Genomic DNA, 19,036 nt, shown 5'->3' with positions numbered 1-19,036 from the left:
ACCCCCCACCCAGTATGGGGTGTTGTCGAAGTTTTGTGTTTCCCTCTATTTCAAACTAAACTTTACCTTATCCCTAATCCCCAGCTAGTTATCTCCGCTTATTCCCGAGTGTTAATCGTAATATTTAGCAAACATGTACATGTTTAGAGGAAAGCCCCCTCCCTCCCGAGGTGACGGTCCAGCTCGTGCCCCCGAGCCAATCAGCTTCTCCACTTCCTGCTGTTCAGTCAATGACGACGGATGGGGTTGACGTGACAACGGAGGTAAAACATTACAAATGGTACCGTTATGCGACAGTAAGAGCGGTTACTAGTCTTAATTTCACCAAAACCAAGTAAGAGAAGTCGTTAGTCTTCAGTTCTTAACATATCTAACCTTATGAAAAGCTAGTTTGAACCTCTTGGCAGTGGATCGTCAGCTTATCATGTGATCTTTAACATGGGGCGCCTGTTGCTCGACTCGTGAGAAGTTCCCAAAAGCTTCGTTTTCTCACAGAAGTTCGGTTATTTTAGCGTTACATAGAAACGACATTTTATGTTGTTACAGATGGAGGTGAACCGTTTGGATTTCTACATCGGTCTCTCACTGGCAGTGAGCTCCAGTGTGTTTATCGGTGCCAGTTTCATCCTGAAGAAGAAAGGCCTGCTGCGATTGGCCAGCAAGGGTTCCATGCGAGCAGGTACTGTAAGCTTTTATTAGAATAAAAGTAAACTTTAGCCACTTTAAAAATGTCAGTAGTTTAGGAAAGACATCAGAAACTTTAGTTAAGTAACAAGTTACTAACAATACCGTAATGTAAAATACTCCATTGCATTCAAAATATATATGCAATATGGAAGAGTCATGCTCAAACTGTAGTTACAGTATCAGAACTAAAAGGCAAGGCAGTTTTGTTTATATAGGACGTTCAGACCCCATGCAATTCAAAGCCGCTGTCAGTGTTATATTATTATTAAACTTAAACTGATGATTATTTTTTATTATCCATTAAACTGTGGATTATTTTCTCCATGAACCGATTAGTTTGTAATCAACAGTCTAAACCCCCGAAGATACTGAGACCTCTATTTTAAAAGTGCCTCGAGATAAACTCTGTTGTGAATTTCTCGCTCTACAAATAATGTTGACTTGGCTAAGGTCAATAACTCGTTACAGGACATCAGTTTGGAGAAGATTTTATATAAAGTTGGTTGTTAGTGACAGAAGCTAGTGACCCTGCAGCTTGAAGTCAGCTAGCAATTATTTGTACCTATTAACTAACGTTTACTGTGACATCTACTCCAGTTCTCTTCTCTGTATCTCACAGGTCAAGGGGGGTATGCTTACCTGAAGGAATGGCTGTGGTGGGCAGGACTAATTTCAAGTAAGGGAATGATTCACAGACATAATTCTGCTTTTAAAATGGGTGATGTGTGTTTTCTTTTTTTACTTGGTTACAGTGGCTACCAGCCCTTTCCAGAAACATTGTCGCCTTTGTTCCTCAAAGGGAAAAAGAGGCTCTTGTGGGTTTGGTATTTTTGCTGGTGACTTTGCAGTAGATCTAGCACCCACACCACATCTTTGAAGTACACAGTCCTCCAAAGAACTCATTTTCAAATGTGGGCTGCAACAGCTGCAACAGCTCTGAATTTTTTCACACTGATGGTGATGTTGATATGTTCTAGTGGGAACTGGAGAGGCGGCTAACTTCGCTGCATATGCATTTGCCCCCGCCACACTGGTGACACCTCTTGGAGCACTGAGTGTACTTGTGAGGTAATTGTTTTGTTTTATTGGTGTTTTATTTTTATACCACTGATGCTGCTGATCACAACATGCTGTTAGTGTGATACAGAAATGTGAGAATATCATTAGCACCAACAGCCCTCTCAATACTTAAAATTATATGTCTGGTAATATTCTCTATTCTTCTTATTGTCAGCAAATCCCATGAAAAGATCAAAGCTTATAAGAAGGTCAGCAAAAAGAACGTTACACAATTAAAACATTTTTTTCTTTTTAATTCATCTTGTGATGAGTCAAAGCCATTTATGTGTGAAAACAATTTGCATCCACATAACATTTTCAGGTGTTTTATGTAGAGTGCTCCATCCAAAGTGAAATGACAGCATGAAAAAGGCTAAATCTCTTTTTTTTTTTTCTCATTTGGAAAACAGCTTAACTGCAACAGACAGCCCAGCTGACCAAGTCAGTCATTCTTAAGCTGCCATGCTGCAGCGATAAAATCCTTATTTTATGACCGCTGCTTAATGTAAAAATCAACATAAATCCTGGTTATTAACAATAGCTCTGCTGTGTTATTCAGTTACACTTGCATTTAAATTGACAATCACAATTAATGTTAGAGGCGACTAAAGGTTGTGTTAACTTTACTGCCACACATCCCCTGATCATCACTGGGACGCCATTTTACAAAAGCTCTGTTTACCTCATGCATACTGAAACACCAAGTCATTATTTTCAGATTTACACAGTCTGGAGGCCATTTTGGAAAAGTAATATTTTGGGAGGAGAAACCGTTTTAGTTTGGATGGAGGGCTGAAACCAAGAGAAAAATATGTTAAAAGTTTAATTGGCTTAATTAGGTCATATTCAAAGTAATGTCTACTAACAAAGAGTGTTTTTTTCCTTTTCAGACCTCTGCATCATGAGTCTTAAAGAGGGAAATATCCAATATTTAGAAAAGAGCAAAAAATTACACAAGTTAGAAAAAAAAATCTAATTTTGTGTTACAAAGATTCCCTTTTCCTTTCTTATATCATCTTGTGACCTTTTCAGGTTTATCTTGGGACCCTCTGGCGGTCCACATCGTCAGGTTGTGAACCATTGCAGTGTAGCATGAAATCTATGACTGAAAATAGTCCAACAAGTAAAGTGTTTTCTACATATTTGTTACTAATTTTAAAGATTTAACCTCTTAAGAGCCAGGAAAGGTTGGGGAAGAAAAGAACACATTATTTCTTTTGGTCTCTTCTTGGGATTTGTTGATGATGATGATAATAAAAAATATTTTATAAGTAGTAGTATCACCATTTGTGTTATTTTGTTTTCTTTCCAGTGCTGTGCTCTCCTCTTACTTTCTGAATGAGAGGCTGAATGTGCATGGGAAGATTGGTTGTTTGCTGTGCGTCTTAGGCTCCACAGTGATGGTGATCCATGCCCCGCAGGAAGAGGAGGTTTCCTCCCTCACATCCATGGCAGAGAAGCTCAGAGACCCAGGTAGAGACAGAGGATGATCAGTGTGAATTTACTCGTGTGATCTGATTAACCATGTTGTGAAAATGAAATCCCTGATAACGGTTGGATGGATTTTTTCAGGGTACTAACTCATTCTTGAATACTCCCATTAGGTTTCATTGTGTTTGCTGTGTGCGTTGTGGGAAGCAGCCTGGTTCTTATCTTTGCTGTGGCGCCGCGGTTCGGACAGAGGAATGTGCTGGTCTACATCCTGATCTGCTCTGTGATTGGCTCCCTCTCTGTGTCTTGTGTCAAGGGCCTGGGCATTGGCATTAAGGAGCTGTTTGCTGGGACAGCAGTGCTGAAGGAACCCCTGTTCTGGTCCTTAATCATCTGCCTGGTAATCTGTGTCAGCATTCAAATCAGTTACCTGAACAAAGCCCTCGACATCTTTAACACCTCCATAGTCACGCCCATCTACTACGTCTTCTTCACCACGTCTGTCATGGCCTGTTCAGCGATCCTATTTAAGGAATGGTTGAGTATGACCACTGACGAAGTAGTGGGAACGATTAGCGGATTCCTCACCATCATTTTAGGGATCTTCCTCCTCCATGCCTATAAGGACATTACATTTAGCTGGGATTCCCTCCCACTGTACCTAAGGAAGGGTCCTCAGGGCTTTCCATGGGGCCACCAGCCTTATGTTGCTGTTCCCAGCCATGACAGCCAAGCAGAGGATGAGATGAAGCTGCCAAGAGAAGGAGGCTCAAAAGCAGGGTGGGGTACACACCAGAGAGCTCCTTAACAGTCTTGTGCCTAAGAAAAGAAGTTGCTTATTGCAATTCTGAAGTTTTAATGCACATCACAGCTTTACAGTATGACAAGTTTACTAAATCTGAATTTCAAGTCTGTCTTACACAATGCAGTATGCACTGAATGAACAAAGATGCCTTAAAATGAGCACAATTTTGCTGTCAACACACTGGAATCCATATAAAATGTATGTTCTTAGTCATACACGATGGTACATCCACACCTTTTTCCTTTGGTTGGTAGTATATCATGTATATACATGTGAATGTCTGTTGCACTGCTGTCTTTTTTTTTTTTTTAATTTTTTTTTTAATGTTAAGTTAAATTCATTGAAGATTTAATATTAGCCTGCATAAGCCAGACTGTGCCTTGTTACTGAAAATGATAACCTGTTCAATGTTGTACAAATGTATGAATTGATTTGTGATGGCGGCAAAAACTTTATTTGCCCTAAATGCATTCAATCATCTGTTGTTTCTGAACAACTTTGAATAATTCCTGTGATGAGTTACTGTTAATACCTCATACAAATTGCACCAAAGAATGTTTTTCCCTGTATGAATTAATTCCCATCATTTGCCAAGCTGTAATGCATCTCTGATGTAACTATACCTTTATGTGTTTGATAATGCTGATTAAAACATAACTATAACAACAATACTTGACTTCACTTTTCCAAACAAAGTATTTGGCATTTTGTTTATTGCATATGTGCAGTCTACAACCTTTAGCTGTTGATCACGCCTCTTAAGTCAAGACATTGTTAGTTCTCTTAAATTACAGCAGTGTGTGAGGTGAAGTCCTTGTGGCTGTCAAAAACAGTTGGCAAGTTGAATGTCCCAGATGTGTCCGTCTTTCTGCATCCTCCCACACTTAGCCCACTAGTTACAGCAGTGGATATTAACAAATTCAAGCTCACAGCCTGACCACTATAATGGCTTGAATTCAATCACTTGACAAAACCAATCTAAGGGCACTGCTAGCAACAGAGCACAAATAAGTGTTTTGCAATACTCATATCCCGCTAAGTGGAGGACAAATAAAACCCTAAACTTCTGCATGAGTTCATACATTGTGTTAATCTCAGGCACTTGTAACACAAGTAACACTTCATCTTGTTCCTTCTTCCAGTTGATCAGACAGTTCTGCAACATTCAGACAGCTGTGTCAGGACCAAGTGGCCTTGTCACAGAGCAAGGGCCGCATGTCTTGTCAGTCCTTTTAGTGACAGTTTTTACTCTGACATGGTCTCAGAGAGTGAGCCCCGGCTCCTCTGAGTCTGTTCCAGTCTGTTTAGGATGAACTGGCTAGTGTCAATAAATCGCTCCACACAGTTAACGAAGCACATTTCTGTCCTTGAGTCCAGCTTTGGCCCAGGTTTATCCATACATTTCTCCTGGAGACAGAGATACAACAATTTAGCCAAGGTCCAACGGATCATACAGGGTATTACAAATAACATTAGTAGGGCTGCGATCATCTGTTGAATTATTTCAGCTCTAAATATTAGTACTCCACATTTAATACACGAGCTCGTCTGCAGAAAGAGTGAGAGAAAGTCCTGGTATATTACAGGAGCTGCGACTTCAGGATTCACAATGCAAACATTAAAGGGGAGAGTTAAAGCACAATTTAAACTCATTATCCAGCAGTGGTATGCTTCTTCAATAGTATTATTGTGATTTTACAGCACTACAATTATTTGACAGCATGGTTACTAGTTGCATACAAAACATATAAAGAGCTTGTAGAATATGATGCTTTGTTACTGATAAAACTACCCAACAGTATGTACAAGTAGAGCTGAAAAGATTAGTCAATTAATCAATTAGTCGAATTACAGAAAATTCAAGATTCCATGTAAAAATGCCAACTATTTCACTGTTCCAGCTTCTTGCTGCTTTTTCTTTAAATTATTATGGTAATGTTTTATGTATTTAAATATTTTAATGATAATTTTAAGGCTTGGACAAAACAAGCATTGTGAAAGTGTCTCTTTTGGCTCTGGGTTACCGAGATGGCATTTCTCACCAATTTCTGAATGAGAATATTATTACGAGATTAATCCACAATGACAATAATCATTAGTTGATTACGTTGATTATGTTGATTAGTTGATTAATTATATGTAACAATCACAGTAGACATTTTACATTGTGTACGTTTGCTTTTCATACTTAAAAGTGCATTTTTCCTGAATATACTTATCTTTACTAAACGTTTCAAATGAGTGCTGTTACTTGTAGTGGAGTATTTTTTTTTTTTTTACAGTGTGCTAATAGTGCTTAGGATAAAGGAAAAGAAGTTGTAAAATGTAAAGGATCTGAATTACTGGTGTGCTTAACAGAAGGCTAAAGTGACCGAGTAACATACGGACTGCTGGGGTCACAAATGGCCCAATGTATACGTTTAGAAATCATTATTTAACAGCAGCAAATAAAACCCGTGCATGCAACTTTTATGTATTTATAAGACAAGCTGGCAATAAGTTACAGACACGAGTAAGAAGCAAGTAGCTGAGCTCCACTGCTAGCTTAAAGCTTATCTTACCCAGCAAACCTCAGTCATTTGATGAACCAGCTGCTGAAATCTTTGTTTCTGAGACTCGATTTCGATGAAATGCTGAAGCTGAGGGTCGGCTGTCGCTCCCTGGCCGTCCATATTTTTCTTAAGAGAGGTCGTACGAGCAATATTTTTGTAATTATGAATGCCTTATGGCTGTTTTGCTGACCTTCACGTGTGAGAATGGAAGACAGGAAACAGGAAATAGTTCAGCCAATCACAGAGCGCGTTCTTCTTACGTCACTTGTCATCATAAGTAATGTTTCATAAAAAAAAACATTTTGAATTAATTTTCTGTAAGTGGGTGGTTGAAGTTTTCTATCAACCTGTTATTTTTAAACATTTAAACTACCTATGAAACCTTCTAGATATCACCAACATAAAATATTATATAATAATAAACATTTGTATAATTGTACAAACAAAGAACAATCACTCTTCAAGACTTAATTGTAATTTCCATTTTGCATATTACTTGGACTTGGAAGTTAATCTTAAATAATAAAGTCTTTTGAAAAAAAAAATTATTAAGAGGTGAAGGTGTCTGAGATCTTGGAGTTTATGGATATGAGTTATACCTTTAAGTTAAAATTAAGTTAATAGCTCTGGAATCTTTCTAGTACTTTATACCAAAAACTGTTGTTAGAAAAATGGATGTCCTACAGTTTATATTATTATGAAACAAATGTAACAAAATCACTGAAAGGTTGTCTAAATATCATCAAGTTCTTACTGCAGGAAAAAAAACATGTTTTGCACACAATTATTCTCCCCCACCAAACCATTTTATCAAATAGTGAATACATAATTGCAGAAAACATAAACATATTTACAGCGTTGGAACATTGTTTTCCTTATAGGCTTACAAAATGAAAATGCTCAAATTCTATGTTATGAGGAATTTCTTAGCTCTAAAAATGTTCCTGTTAGCCTCCATGTAAATAATATCAAATGGTTATAAATACTGTTGCTAGAGGAATTGTGCAGTTAATGAAATGCAGCTTTGAACAGCAACAGCTACAAAAATTAGGACTTTTGTTTTCTGTAAAATAAATTGACTTTAACAGCCACAAATGTGCTAACAAAATGTATTATAACGGAATTACATTTACAGTAAATATAAAAATTGATATAAAGAAGACACAATAAAACATTATGATAATTTTATGAAATCCCATTAACAATATTCTGGAGAAAAATGAAATGAATATTTGCCAACCAACCAAACTTACAATTATTTTGGAAGCAAGAGATATTCTATATTATGAAAACAAGAACCAAAAAATACAACAGTCTATTAACCTATTCATCTTATTAGGCAAATTTGATATTCATAAGTCCAAATTTTCTTGCCTGTCCATAGAACTATTGATTGGAATTGGAAATTATTATATGTAAGTCTGTTAAACTTTAGTAATAAGAAATATGTGCACACTTTCAGATGTTATTAAAGAAATTTGTTTATTTTTACTTAATTATATTTTCTCTGTCTAAATGTATCATCATTCATGATCTTTGTATGTTCAGACTTTTTACTTTAAAATGTAAATCTTATCTTTTTAAATGTACTTTACTCTTTAAAAACTGATTAAATGGATGTCTGATTGTAGTTGTCATGTCACCCTTGTTATGTGTGACATTGTTCTAAATAAAGTTCTTATTATAAATGATCAAATTAAACAAATAAAGCAAATGCCAACCAATGCAAAAGTATTATTATTACTACACTACAAAAGAGTTCATATTACATGAATAGGCCTATTACTGTAGATGTTTTCTCATTTTCATTTCACATGATGTTTCAGTCATTTCAAAGCCTATCATACTTGGCTTTTATTTGTGCAATACATCTGCTTTTACAAAGCTTGTTTCCTCATGCAAAGTCATCTACATCCCACAATGATTCCACAGAATACAATAAAGACATACAATAATTTTAATCCATTAACCTTCAATAAAATATACACATATTAAATGCTGATCTATAGGACTGTACTTATGTGATAAAAGAGCTTTTCTAATCATTGAGCTATAATGACATTCACAGTACACATATTCACATTACAGAGGACCTCAATGTGGCTGTGTTGTCTCATGTTCAAGTTGTTAACTGTTTTAACATTGTGTTAACTTTCCAGGGACAGCCGGAGATGCTGCTCTGTGGGGATCAGAGTGAACTGTTTGTGTGTGTGGATCATTTTGTGATCTACTGGAGCTCATACAGCAAATCCTGAACAGACAGTGACAGCTCTTGAAAGGTGGGTCTCTCATCTGCTTTCTGAAAACAAAACAAGGAGAAGCTGTGAGATGGTTGGTGTTCAGAACATATTTCCATACACTATCATCAGTCTGTACAAGATCATTGTCATTACACAGCCAACAGCCGGTGGTGGAAGAAGTATTTAAATTCCACAGTGTAGAAATACTCAATAACCCTATAATATAATTATGGATGGCCCAATTCTGAATAATCCACATTAGATTATTGGTTTATAATTACTGATAAATGAATGCGTAAACAGCAGGTACTTCATATACGGGTAGCTTAATCTATATATCACAATTTATAAATTGATTATATTTTGTACTGATGATCTGAATCTATAAGGTAACTAGTAACGAAGGCTGTCAAATAAATGTAGTGAAGTAAGAAGTACAATATTGATGTAGTGGAGTAGAAATGAAATGTAGCTGCCATAGTTTTCAGTGCAATATGTCTGTGAAGATTCTCAGTCATCCAGGTCATAGTTATCTGACAAAAGCTGAATTGAGGGCAACTGGACTAGATACTTGAAGACATTTCACTTCTCATCCAAATGCTGCCCTCGGTTTTCAGTTCAGATTCCACCACTGCCCACAATACGATACGAAACTCACTTACATCGATCCAACAGCTTGACATAATGCTGTAGACTTTTTCGTTGGCCAGCTGGGGGCGGTAGAGGCGCAGGCCTCGGGACACCTGATCCACTATTTCCGTGTTGTTTAGGCGTTCATATGGAAGCCGCCCCAAAGTGTACACCTCCCACATCAGAACCCCTAGGTATTTGTAGAAATAGTTAATGTGGTGAGAAAATAGTTTAACACAGATGTGTATTCATTGTTTGTGAAGACATTTAAACATAGATCACACTTCTAACTGACCAGAACTGCAACAGGGAATTGACAGTTGAAACTGAAATATAGACTGTACACTATGTTGACTCACCATATGCCCAGATATCTGACTTGCTGCTGAATTTGCAGTAGAGGAGGACCTCAGGAGGTGACCAGCGAACAGGGAACTTGGAACCTGCTGAGCTTGTGTACTCATCGTCTAAGACATACCTAAGGCAGTGGTGGAAGATCTTTTAGTTAAAGTGTGAAAGTACATATACCGCAGTGTGAAAATACTCTATACATTCCAAAGTTTTGCAATTGAAAAAAGATTAAGTGCCGACATTTTGTCAAGACATTCTACTTAAAGGATCAAAAGTAAAACTATGCACTGTGAAGAAAAAATGGGTTCCATAAGTGTTATGGTTGGTTGAGGTGGAGCTGATTATAATTACTTCACATACTGATTAAAACCTCATCTTGGTGTTAAAACTCTTAATATATAACACTAACCCAGTAACTAAAACTGTAAAGTGTAAACTAGCTTAAGACATCAGTACTCCAAAAAGGTACAGAGAAAGTACCTACAAATTGTACCTGTGTAGCAAGGGGATTTTACTATTAGACTTTATTAGGCACCAGTGTACAGAGTATTTTACCTTGACAGTCCAAAGTCAGTCACTTTGACAGTTCCATTGCCATCTACTAAACAGTTCCTGGCGGCCTGGCAATAAAACAAACAACATTCTTGATTTAGGTGTGATCATTAAACTTTAGCCTTATCTCCAAACACATAATCCCAGTGTATCTCAGCATAGCATGATGCAGTGATGTAGGAATGTAGTGGGATATGTTTTGCACTGTTACGCAGTAGATGTTTGTCTCTCACCAGGTCTCTGTGGATGTACTGATTTGACTCAAGATAGGCCATGCCCTCAGAGACGTCTTTACACATCTCTAGGAACTGGACAGTTGTTGGGTGCTGCTTCAGGCCTTCCCTGAGGTAAGTCAGCAAGCAGCCATTTGAAAGGAACTCAGTCACTATGTAAATGGGTCTTTGTGTAGTGCAGACACCATACAGCTGGACCAGGTTCTCATGGCGAAGCTTCCTGGTTTGAGCAAAAGGAGAAGGAAGTTAAGTATTATGAGTTAGTTTTCCTCACAGTAGTTACAGAACCTACACTTCCCAGTGTGACACATCAGTTTTTTCAGTCGCTGGCTGTCGCACGTTGAGTGATCAATCAAGATTGTGAACTGAATCCAAAATAAGACTCTTAGTTTTGCTTACATCATGGTTTTGGCCTCTTCAATGAAATCATCTTCAGACATGGAGCCCTCTTTAATCATCTTAATGGCCACGTCATGCTGGCCCTGCCACTTCCCATACTTCACCACTCCGAACTGACCGGTGCCCAGCTCTTTGATGAAGGTGAGGTGACGGGGGTCAATCTCCCACACACCTGGAGCAAACAAGAGAGAGTGGATGAACACTTTTATACCTCCTGCGTCTGCTTTAAAAGAATAGTTCTACATTTTTGATATATATGCCTTTATTTGCTTGACTGATATCACTGTTAGTAGCAACTAACATGTAACGTTCTGCAAGAAAGAGAGTAAGTGTATTTCCAAAAATGTCAAACAAGGGACTCATTACTTTTAACAAATGTGCTGGTGTCCTGAACCGCTGCTGACAAATGATCATTATGTAAATACATGCAGCATTTATACAACCTCAGGAAGACTGGTGGTTTATAAATTACACACACTGAGAAATTTTTAATCAGTCGCCAGAGGTTAATCACCAGAAATGATGATTAATAAGAGAGTATAGGGAGGAGCCAAGACAGTAGGTGTATTTCAGCTCTGCCAGTAGTACATGTCATATTGATGGTTATATAGTCATTCTCTTACCATAGCCAAGCCCTGCTGTTGATGGGGGCCGCGCCCGGTTAGAAACAATGTATTTCAGCCTGCTAACCATACCTAGTGAGGGAGATAATAAAACCTCATTATTACCTGTAAGATCAACATTATTAATGGATGGACTTTGTCTGTTTCCGTTTTTAATATTTTGTTTGTGTGCGTATATTTTGTTGCTTTACCCCTATTTCCTTTTTCCTGCTGTTACAACCAAATTTTAATTGTATCTTATAAATACTGGAGAAATAAAATCTGTTTTTTCTATTAGATATCCATATATTCAGAGCTACTGTATTAACCTGCTGAATTGTGCTGGTGGTACTTGATGAGGTCTGGGATGCTGCTGAAATGATGCTTCTCTGCAAGATAAAACTGTCCCTGTGGGGTGGTGCAGATGTTATAATGTCTGCAGCTTCCGCCTGTTTCCCTGTGGAGAGAAAAGGAAAAGTAAATTAAATTTTAGGTTTTCACAGGTTTTCATCAACACAGGAATTTATTATTTATCATGTATGCATGAGTAGGTCATATGTCCTCAGTGTTATCCACAATGTAGTTCAGTCTTAGAGCTCTGCGATGATAAAGTTCCACAGGCTGATTAGTCCAAGTTTTGCATGAAAAATTTACATCTCTCTCCCTCTGTCGCCCACTGTTTCCGCTTTCATTACAAACAGTTCTTCTTTTGATACATTCACACATGAGTGGAGCCAGTGGATGCTGTATATAAAAGGTGCACCATGCAGCAATATTTTAACACCACTGAGCTTACTCACACGCCACCCTTACTGAACAAAGACACAGTGTATTTCCCGGCCTTGCTTGAGTCCCGTACCAAGAAGCCTCCATCTTTGTTCTGAGAACGGGAAACAACACATAAGAATATATAAAACATACATTTCAAATTAAATGTAGTCCAGCTAAGATGAACCAATTTGTAGGTGTCCTCCTAGAACATAATGTATGTTGGTCATCGAGTTTACCTCAGTCTTTAACAGCTTTTCTGCCTGGCTACGGTTCATGTTCTTGCAATACCAGCTGTGAAAATAAATATGAATAACATTTTTCCTGTGTACTATTTTTGCAGTATTCTTTGCTTCAGCAAACAAGAATATATTGATACATAGACAAGGAACTTTGTTTGTTTGTTTATCAATCATCTAACATAAAAATGATAATTGTATATTTACATGATGTAAGGAGAATTTCAGACAAAACATAAGTTCCCATACTCACTCAAATCTTTCTAGCCCACTTTCTGCTTCAACAACATAATTACTAGGTATGTATCCTTCTTTGCTGCAAAAGAAACACATTGTAGATATTAATATTGTCTACATGCATACACACAAATGAACAATAAATGTGCATCATGTCTGGTCACTGACACACTATTAGCTACTTAGCTAGTTTGCTAAGTAGCTACACTAGTAACATCTTGTGTATAAATGATTAAATCCAAGAACACTTTACAAAATTAATTTGGGTAAATAATATAAAAACAAATCCATAAAGATATGCTGTATATATTCAGATCTGTATGTCTATCCTTAACACTGTCTCCTGTTCTTTATGCACTGGTGTTGTTTTAATTTATGTGCTTCAAAGGCATCAATGAGTATTCCCCTTTTGTAAGCAGGGAGCTTGCAATCATTTTATTTGAACAGCATTTTCCCACTGTTTTTTTGCAGTGGACCCCGGAATGTAAATGTAATCAGTTCGGCCTCCTGCATTCATTTCTTCCTCTCACCCATATTTGTCTCGGGCTCTCCACCAGTTTGTGTCAGCCATCTCGAGGATGGTGTACTCTTCATCCTTCCTCAGCTCCAGGTCTTGTTCTGTCATGGGTGTGTAGTTATACTCAGCTATGACAGTCATGCCGGCAGAAGGGGCAGGTGGCTCAGGAGGCTGTGGAGGTAAAGGCCGACCCGGCTTCTCCTGAAACAACATATAATTAGCGGATGTATTTACAGAACAAAATAGTCTGTTTTTATTTGGTGAATATCAATGTGAAAGGACTGGGTCTGTACCTCTGTTGGGGTGGGAGGAAGAGGTTTCCTGGATCCCCTTCGCCGAGATGGTTTAGATGTAAAGCCTATTAATGACATTATTTAACTCAGGATCAGTGAAAAAGTTTAGTTGTTGATTGTAGCACATTTCAAACCAAAAGCAAATTGTTCTCACCGTTCTTACTATCCAGCACCTTGCAACCCATAGCTTGTTTAACTTCCTGCTGGCAGCACAGCCACACCCCATCGACCCAGAAACAAGGATGGTATTTCTGCATCAGGTCCTTGTTGAAGCGCACCACTATGCACAAGTATGGACACACACACACACGCACACACACACACACACACACACACAGGACATTTACATTAAGTCAACATTTGCATTTGCATAAGCATACAACTCTTCTCATGTGCAGGCACTGGGAGATGGGCAGATATAACATTGCCTATATGAGAAACTGTGACAAAATTATAAATACAAGATACATTTGTAAATGTATATGCATATACTTACTTTCCTTTAGCTTCTTTATCCAATGAGCACGGATATCTTCAGTCTTTGCAAAAATGTACAACGGCCCTTCATCATAAACGATCTGTGGCAAAAATGAAAGAGAGTAGCTGCACATCATATGTAGTTACAGTTTTGCACAAAGTGTGACGAAAGCCGCGTCCAAATGTGTTCACTGCAGTTCAGCAAAGAAACTGTTGCTTGCTCATTCTTTGATGGCTAAAGCCGGCCAGACTCATTTTTACCTTGCTTGCGATTTAACACGTGTGCAAAGACAAACACCTGCACAATCACTAAAAGCCCCTGGTTCATTTGAGTGTGAGAGTTGGTTTCACTTCTTAACAAGAGACTTTCACGATATTAACTATTGGAGGTAGGGACAGCTTCTGTCTGTCAAGGAGAAAACTTGCTCACATGTTACAAGCCTCTCATGTGTGGCATCTTGCAGCTTGTACATAGTGGCAGGTGACAAAAGTCAAATAAGGAGTGTATTTCACTTGCTTTATTTATTATTACTCCGTTGCCTAAATCTATATTGTGATACATGGCATTCTTGCTTATTTACGGTGGTGCAGGTTTGTCTGTACTTTTCATGACTGTCGTGAGGTGATTGTTAATTGACAAAAGTGTCTACCTGGAAAGCATACATGCGCTCGAGTGGGGAGTTGGGCTCCGTCTGGACCGTCTCTACACACTTGATCTTCTCAAGGTCAACTGATCCTCTCAAACCTTTTCGCTTCTGCTTAACAGATGAGGAAACAGTTGGGGAACTCATGGATAAACACACAAATGTAGCTGCACCGTTCTTTTAAGGTTGGCAGCAAAATTAATCTGAGACAGATGTGATGCTATTTCAATACTTACGCCTTTGTCAGGATCAAAATCATAGTAGGCTACTTTTTCCTGGGTGAGAACAAACCATCTCTCCTTGTAGTTCAAAGGGGATGTCTTCTTCTTCTGCTGAGATCGTTTAATGAAGATTTCTTCCAGTATAGGGTCTGACATGATTCAGTCAGAATTAATCTACATGTGAACAAGGAGGAATGAAGACTTCTGTAAAGTATAATAGCAGCATGACATAAACTTTTTTCTGTGTGGCAGAACAACACTGAACAGTACATTTGCACCTCAACTCAGGCAATAATCTTCCTGTTGAGTCACTGACTCGTCTGTTACCGCTGTGCTTAGTTTGGCATTATAATACAGCCATGGGCTGTGTGCTCACACTTAACAGTTCAGTGTTTTCATTTCCTTTAGAAAGTTTTAAATAAGTATGTTAGCAGAGTTTAAGTTACTACTTGCCTGCTCTAGATAGAGTCAGAGCAATATCAGGGCAACACGTGAGACTACAGATCTGGAAAGAGATGGAGAGTCATGGAGCATGAATGTGAGCAAGTATGAACGCGTGATTAGCTGTAATTTGCATAAACCCTGCTTTTCATGCTAGCAACACCCCCCCCCCCCCCCCCCCCCCCCCCCCACTATGGCACATCTGTGTCTCGTCTGAGCTATTATATCCTGGTCATCATGACAGTGACCTAAATATACAGTATGCTTTTGTACTGGGAGGCCGTGCAAGTAAATATTGGATAAAAGTGTCCACCAAATATCTGGTCTGGAAATATTCCTCATGATAGGTTGATGTTCTCTTACACTGTAGGGGATATAGCGCAATTACATGCATCTAAAAGCGTTTTTTGGGGGGGCTGTTATATTTCATATGACATAAATGTAGACATCTCCGTCTGGCTTGATAGGCCAGCTATGCTTTCTCACAATGCAGACACACACAAACACACACATATAAATACTTTCTTTTTTTTTTCCCTGATTTGAAATACCATTTTTTAGAACCAGCAACCTGGTTGTTAATGCAATAACCCAGTTCCATAGTTTCATGTAACATATTCAAATGTACGCTCTTAGATAAGAAACAACATCTAAATGATATTAGTCTACTGCCAAACTGATCAAATAAGATATCAAACAATCTCACCATCACAAGGCACCATCACTTTCTCTTTCACATACATTCACACACCCACTCACAAACATAATCACATTTTACCTGCATTATATGCATTTTAAGGTAGGCAAGCAAATGAAAAAGGCTCTCTGTTCTTAGTTTATAACAGTATTGGTTAGCATCTGCTAACCACCAGTGCTGCAGTGAAACTAGCGCCTCCAAAACAGGACAGGGCCTCAATTTATACCACAGGTAGATGAGAGTGGGGTAAGACAGAGAAACACTAATGTCTGTTGATGAAACACGATAATATAGATTCTATAAAAGGACTCAAACATGCAATCCATCATCAAAACAGTAAATATAACTGGCAATATGCAGGGAGAAAATAACCACAAATGTAGGAAAAAAGTGAAAATGTTCCTTGCGATGTTGAATCATTTGTCTGAACTGAACATCAACAGACACACCAGTGACAGGCCAGTGTTCAAAGTTAGCATTTAGTATGAAACTGACAAATAAAATCAGCTTTGGTTGCAGCAGACTGATGCAGGACTAAAACACAAATTACATTCCAGTACCACTTTTACCAAAAAGCATTATTCACCACTGTTTTTCATCAAGCAAAAACTCTTCTTTAACATCCAAGCGGTGGTCTGGACACATTCTATTCTAAAACACAACAAAAGTACACAGTACCCTAAAGGGAGGAAGTCATTGTGCCATATTGCCAGGTCAAACATGGACTACCAGATGCTCAGACTCACCCCTGTCACACAGCTGAGTGCTCACTGCCTGTTAGTCTCTGTGAGATGTGTTTGCACTTCAGCTCAGCCTATTTTCAGCCTGTGAGCACTTCCTTCTATCATATGAACTGTAACACTACCAGAAGCTTCTGTCACTGCCTGCGAACCAAGAGTGTGACATTTCTTCACACTAGTCTGACAATACCTGTTGGTTTTGTTTGTGCCGTCATGAACAGACAGACGTGTTCCCTATTCTGAGAAACATTGTTTACTCATTCCTCATTCGTTGCAACCCAGAGTTTTCTCACATCACTAACTTGAGTAAAGGTCAATCAACTCTGATAATGGATAATCTGCACACTGATGTGCCATCAACCCTCTTTGTCTCTGATCAATTGGAGCCAGTGGACTGAAACCATATGTCCACATTTCACTGTATCACTGACACCAGAAGCAGATTTTCTTTTTTTCTTCTTTGGAAGGGAGTTGACTCATGGTGGCTGACACAGACAAACTGATAGGGAAGTTGCATCAATGCTGTACCGCAATATGAAGGCAGAATAAAACCAAGTGCCCTGCAGCACTTCAACATTGTTTCTCTCTCAAATATGATTGGCACAATTACATACACACTTACATGCCACTTACAACTATATGCAAGGCTCCCTTTTTTTAGATTTTGCAGAATGATCCTCTATTTCTGCACAACATAACAACATTTTCATACTTCGTGGAGTTTCTTTTTCTCAGGCTCTAATGCTTATCAGTTGCTTGTGTGGTTTTGGGTTGTGAAAAACCATATACAGCGTCTGTAACTTTTCAGCAACTCAAAAGTCAGAATAACCCTTCTAATCTCATAGAATCATCTAATCACAAGAAAATAAATTGACTGTTTCTGACTTGGGTGGCTGTCAGAGTGATGGAAAACTGATCTTTGTAACCTGTAAATATTGCCCACTGTGTCACTATGTTGGTGCACGCAAGGCAGCAACATACAATAAAATGAAAAGGGTCCAATTAAATAAGTTATAAAGACTAATGGATATTTTTTTGGATGGAATGCAGTTGTTTATTTCATTGCACGATGTCGACTCTGTATGACACCGCAAACACAACCATATCATGAAAGAGTTGGTTTAACAGGAACCTGTTAAGATGCTCTCTTTTCCTGACATTTCCTGACAGATAAGTAGTATATGCAAAAGAGTGTGTGAATGTGTGTTAGTGTGTGTATACGAGAGAGACAGTGAGAAGAAAAGATAACGAGAATCATATTCATTGTAATTTGTTCGAGTTAAATCTAACCACAGAGAATGCTCCCCCTCCACATATTAAGATATCACATCAGTTTAACATTGTGGTCTCCTTGTGGAGGTTAGTTGTCAGAAATAAGATTTCCTGTGATGTAAAAAGAGCTCATTTTAGAGAAACTTCTGAAATTGTAAAGTATAAAAGTGCTCATGAATTCAGAATATTCAAAAAATAATCATGCGTATATTATAATGGTAACCAACGTTAAACTACTCTCTGATTTTCACCCGATCATACACGTAAATGGTTCTAGTGATGTGTCAATACAAAGGTTTAAAAAAATATGCAACAAGTTTTCATTGCTGCAAATTATAGCAGAATACACCACAGTGAATTATTGTGAACAAAACATTCAGAAACAAGTATAACATTCTTGCATTTTAGCCGACAAAATCATTAACATTTGACTTATCTATTTGTGTATTTGTAGTTTTGTGGTGAGCACACACTTCATTTTAGATTTGCATACAGTACTTGCATAAATCTGCACAATACTTTCTACTGCTTTTTCCCACATTCCTTCAAATGAAACACATGACTAAAAATACTTCTTAACCTTACAGACTACATTCAGAGAGCTATGTTACTTACCCAGACACCCAAAAAAGTCAAGCATCAAACAGACAGCTACAGATGCTGAGGCTTGTAGCGATGGCAGAAACCTTTCTTTAAGCTGCTCGTCTTCCATTAAATGTGTTGGTCTGTGATGCAAGAAGTTTAAACTCGCCCACAGAGAGGAATCGACTATGCTTACTTCCCCTTTTTCTTCCTGCTCATTTTCATATCGGCCCTCTGGACAGTTTTGGTGATAAGTGGAAGCGGGCTAAACATTAACACAGGATCATATTCAGGTGCTATAGACTCTTACACTCTTACATTTTTATTTGAGGGGATATCTTATCCAGTCTACTGCTAATTTGGCTAT

The 19,036-nt window shown here is 38.2% G+C and overlaps 3 protein-coding genes across 5 annotated transcripts; 1 reads left to right on the top strand and 2 right to left on the bottom strand.

The window, feature by feature from the left end:
- Positions 1-106: 106 nt before the first annotated feature.
- LOC111648270 (magnesium transporter NIPA2) lies at positions 107-4,651 on the top strand. 2 transcript variants are annotated; one of them, XM_023398110.2, is made up of 6 exons: positions 107-263; positions 547-679; positions 1,307-1,363; positions 1,665-1,755; positions 3,059-3,219; positions 3,351-4,651. In XM_023398110.2, the coding sequence occupies exons 1-6, from the start codon at positions 231-233 to the stop codon at positions 3,983-3,985; spliced, it is 1,110 nt and encodes a 369-aa protein (XP_023253878.1). In that variant the 5' UTR covers positions 107-230; the 3' UTR covers positions 3,986-4,651. The 2 variants fall into 2 exon arrangements, with proteins under 2 accessions (XP_023253878.1, XP_023253879.1); XM_023398111.2 differs by having other exon boundaries at positions 257-334.
- A 3-nt stretch (positions 4,652-4,654) lies between these two features.
- On the bottom strand, positions 4,655-6,754 carry timm8a (translocase of inner mitochondrial membrane 8 homolog A (yeast)). The gene is made up of 2 exons (XM_023398112.2): positions 6,544-6,754; positions 4,655-5,389 (listed from the first exon to the last, which is right to left on the bottom strand). Exons 1-2 carry the CDS (start codon positions 6,652-6,654, stop codon positions 5,228-5,230), a joined length of 273 nt encoding a protein of 90 aa, XP_023253880.1. The 5' UTR covers positions 6,655-6,754; the 3' UTR covers positions 4,655-5,227.
- Positions 6,755-8,363: 1,609 nt separating this feature from the next.
- Positions 8,364-18,859, bottom strand: btk (Bruton agammaglobulinemia tyrosine kinase). 2 transcript variants are annotated; one of them, XM_023397995.2, is made up of 18 exons: positions 18,703-18,859; positions 14,953-15,111; positions 14,723-14,827; positions 14,092-14,173; positions 13,750-13,875; positions 13,596-13,660; positions 13,316-13,503; positions 12,802-12,864; positions 12,549-12,603; positions 12,342-12,421; positions 11,871-11,998; positions 11,563-11,634; positions 10,940-11,111; positions 10,541-10,760; positions 10,311-10,375; positions 9,764-9,882; positions 9,437-9,594; positions 8,364-8,833 (listed from the first exon to the last, which is right to left on the bottom strand). In XM_023397995.2, exons 2-18 carry the CDS (start codon positions 15,091-15,093, stop codon positions 8,762-8,764), a joined length of 1,911 nt encoding a protein of 636 aa, XP_023253763.1. In that variant the 5' UTR covers positions 15,094-15,111; positions 18,703-18,859; the 3' UTR covers positions 8,364-8,761. The 2 variants fall into 2 exon arrangements, with proteins under 2 accessions (XP_023253763.1, XP_087027815.1); XM_087171689.1 differs by lacking the exon at positions 18,703-18,859 and adding an exon at positions 16,822-16,994.
- Positions 18,860-19,036: the final 177 nt, after the last annotated feature.

The sequence above is a fragment of the Seriola lalandi genome, unplaced genomic scaffold (genome assembly GCF_002814215.2).
Source record: "Seriola lalandi dorsalis isolate HSWRI2012SDOR001 ecotype SW California unplaced genomic scaffold, Sedor1 jcf7180002054972, whole genome shotgun sequence".
NCBI lineage: Eukaryota > Metazoa > Chordata > Actinopteri > Carangiformes > Carangidae > Seriola > Seriola lalandi.
Note: the sequence above shows the minus strand (reverse complement) of the source record. Positions and strands in the feature narration are given on the sequence as shown.

Coding starts and splice junctions, on each gene's coding strand:
- LOC111648270 (XM_023398110.2), top strand. CDS start 231: ATGACGACGGATGGGGTTGACGTGACAACGGAG. Junction 264..546: donor GGGTTGACGTGACAACGGAG/GTAAAACATTAC, acceptor ATGTTGTTACAG/ATGGAGGTGAACCGTTTGGA. Junction 1,364..1,664: donor GTGGGCAGGACTAATTTCAA/GTAAGGGAATGA, acceptor GATATGTTCTAG/TGGGAACTGGAGAGGCGGCT.
- timm8a (XM_023398112.2), bottom strand. CDS start 6,654: ATGGACGGCCAGGGAGCGACAGCCGACCCTCAGCTTCAGCATTTCATC. Junction 5,390..6,543: donor AAATGACTGAGGTTTGCTGG/GTAAGATAAGCT, acceptor CTCTGTCTCCAG/GAGAAATGTATGGATAAACC.
- btk (XM_023397995.2), bottom strand. CDS start 15,093: ATGTCAGACCCTATACTGGAAGAAATCTTCATTAAACGATCTCAGCAG. Junction 13,504..13,595: donor TTCCTCCCACCCCAACAGAG/GTACAGACCCAG, acceptor ATGTTGTTTCAG/GAGAAGCCGGGTCGGCCTTT. Junction 12,865..13,315: donor AGAGCCCGAGACAAATATGG/GTGAGAGGAAGA, acceptor TTTCTTTTGCAG/CAAAGAAGGATACATACCTA.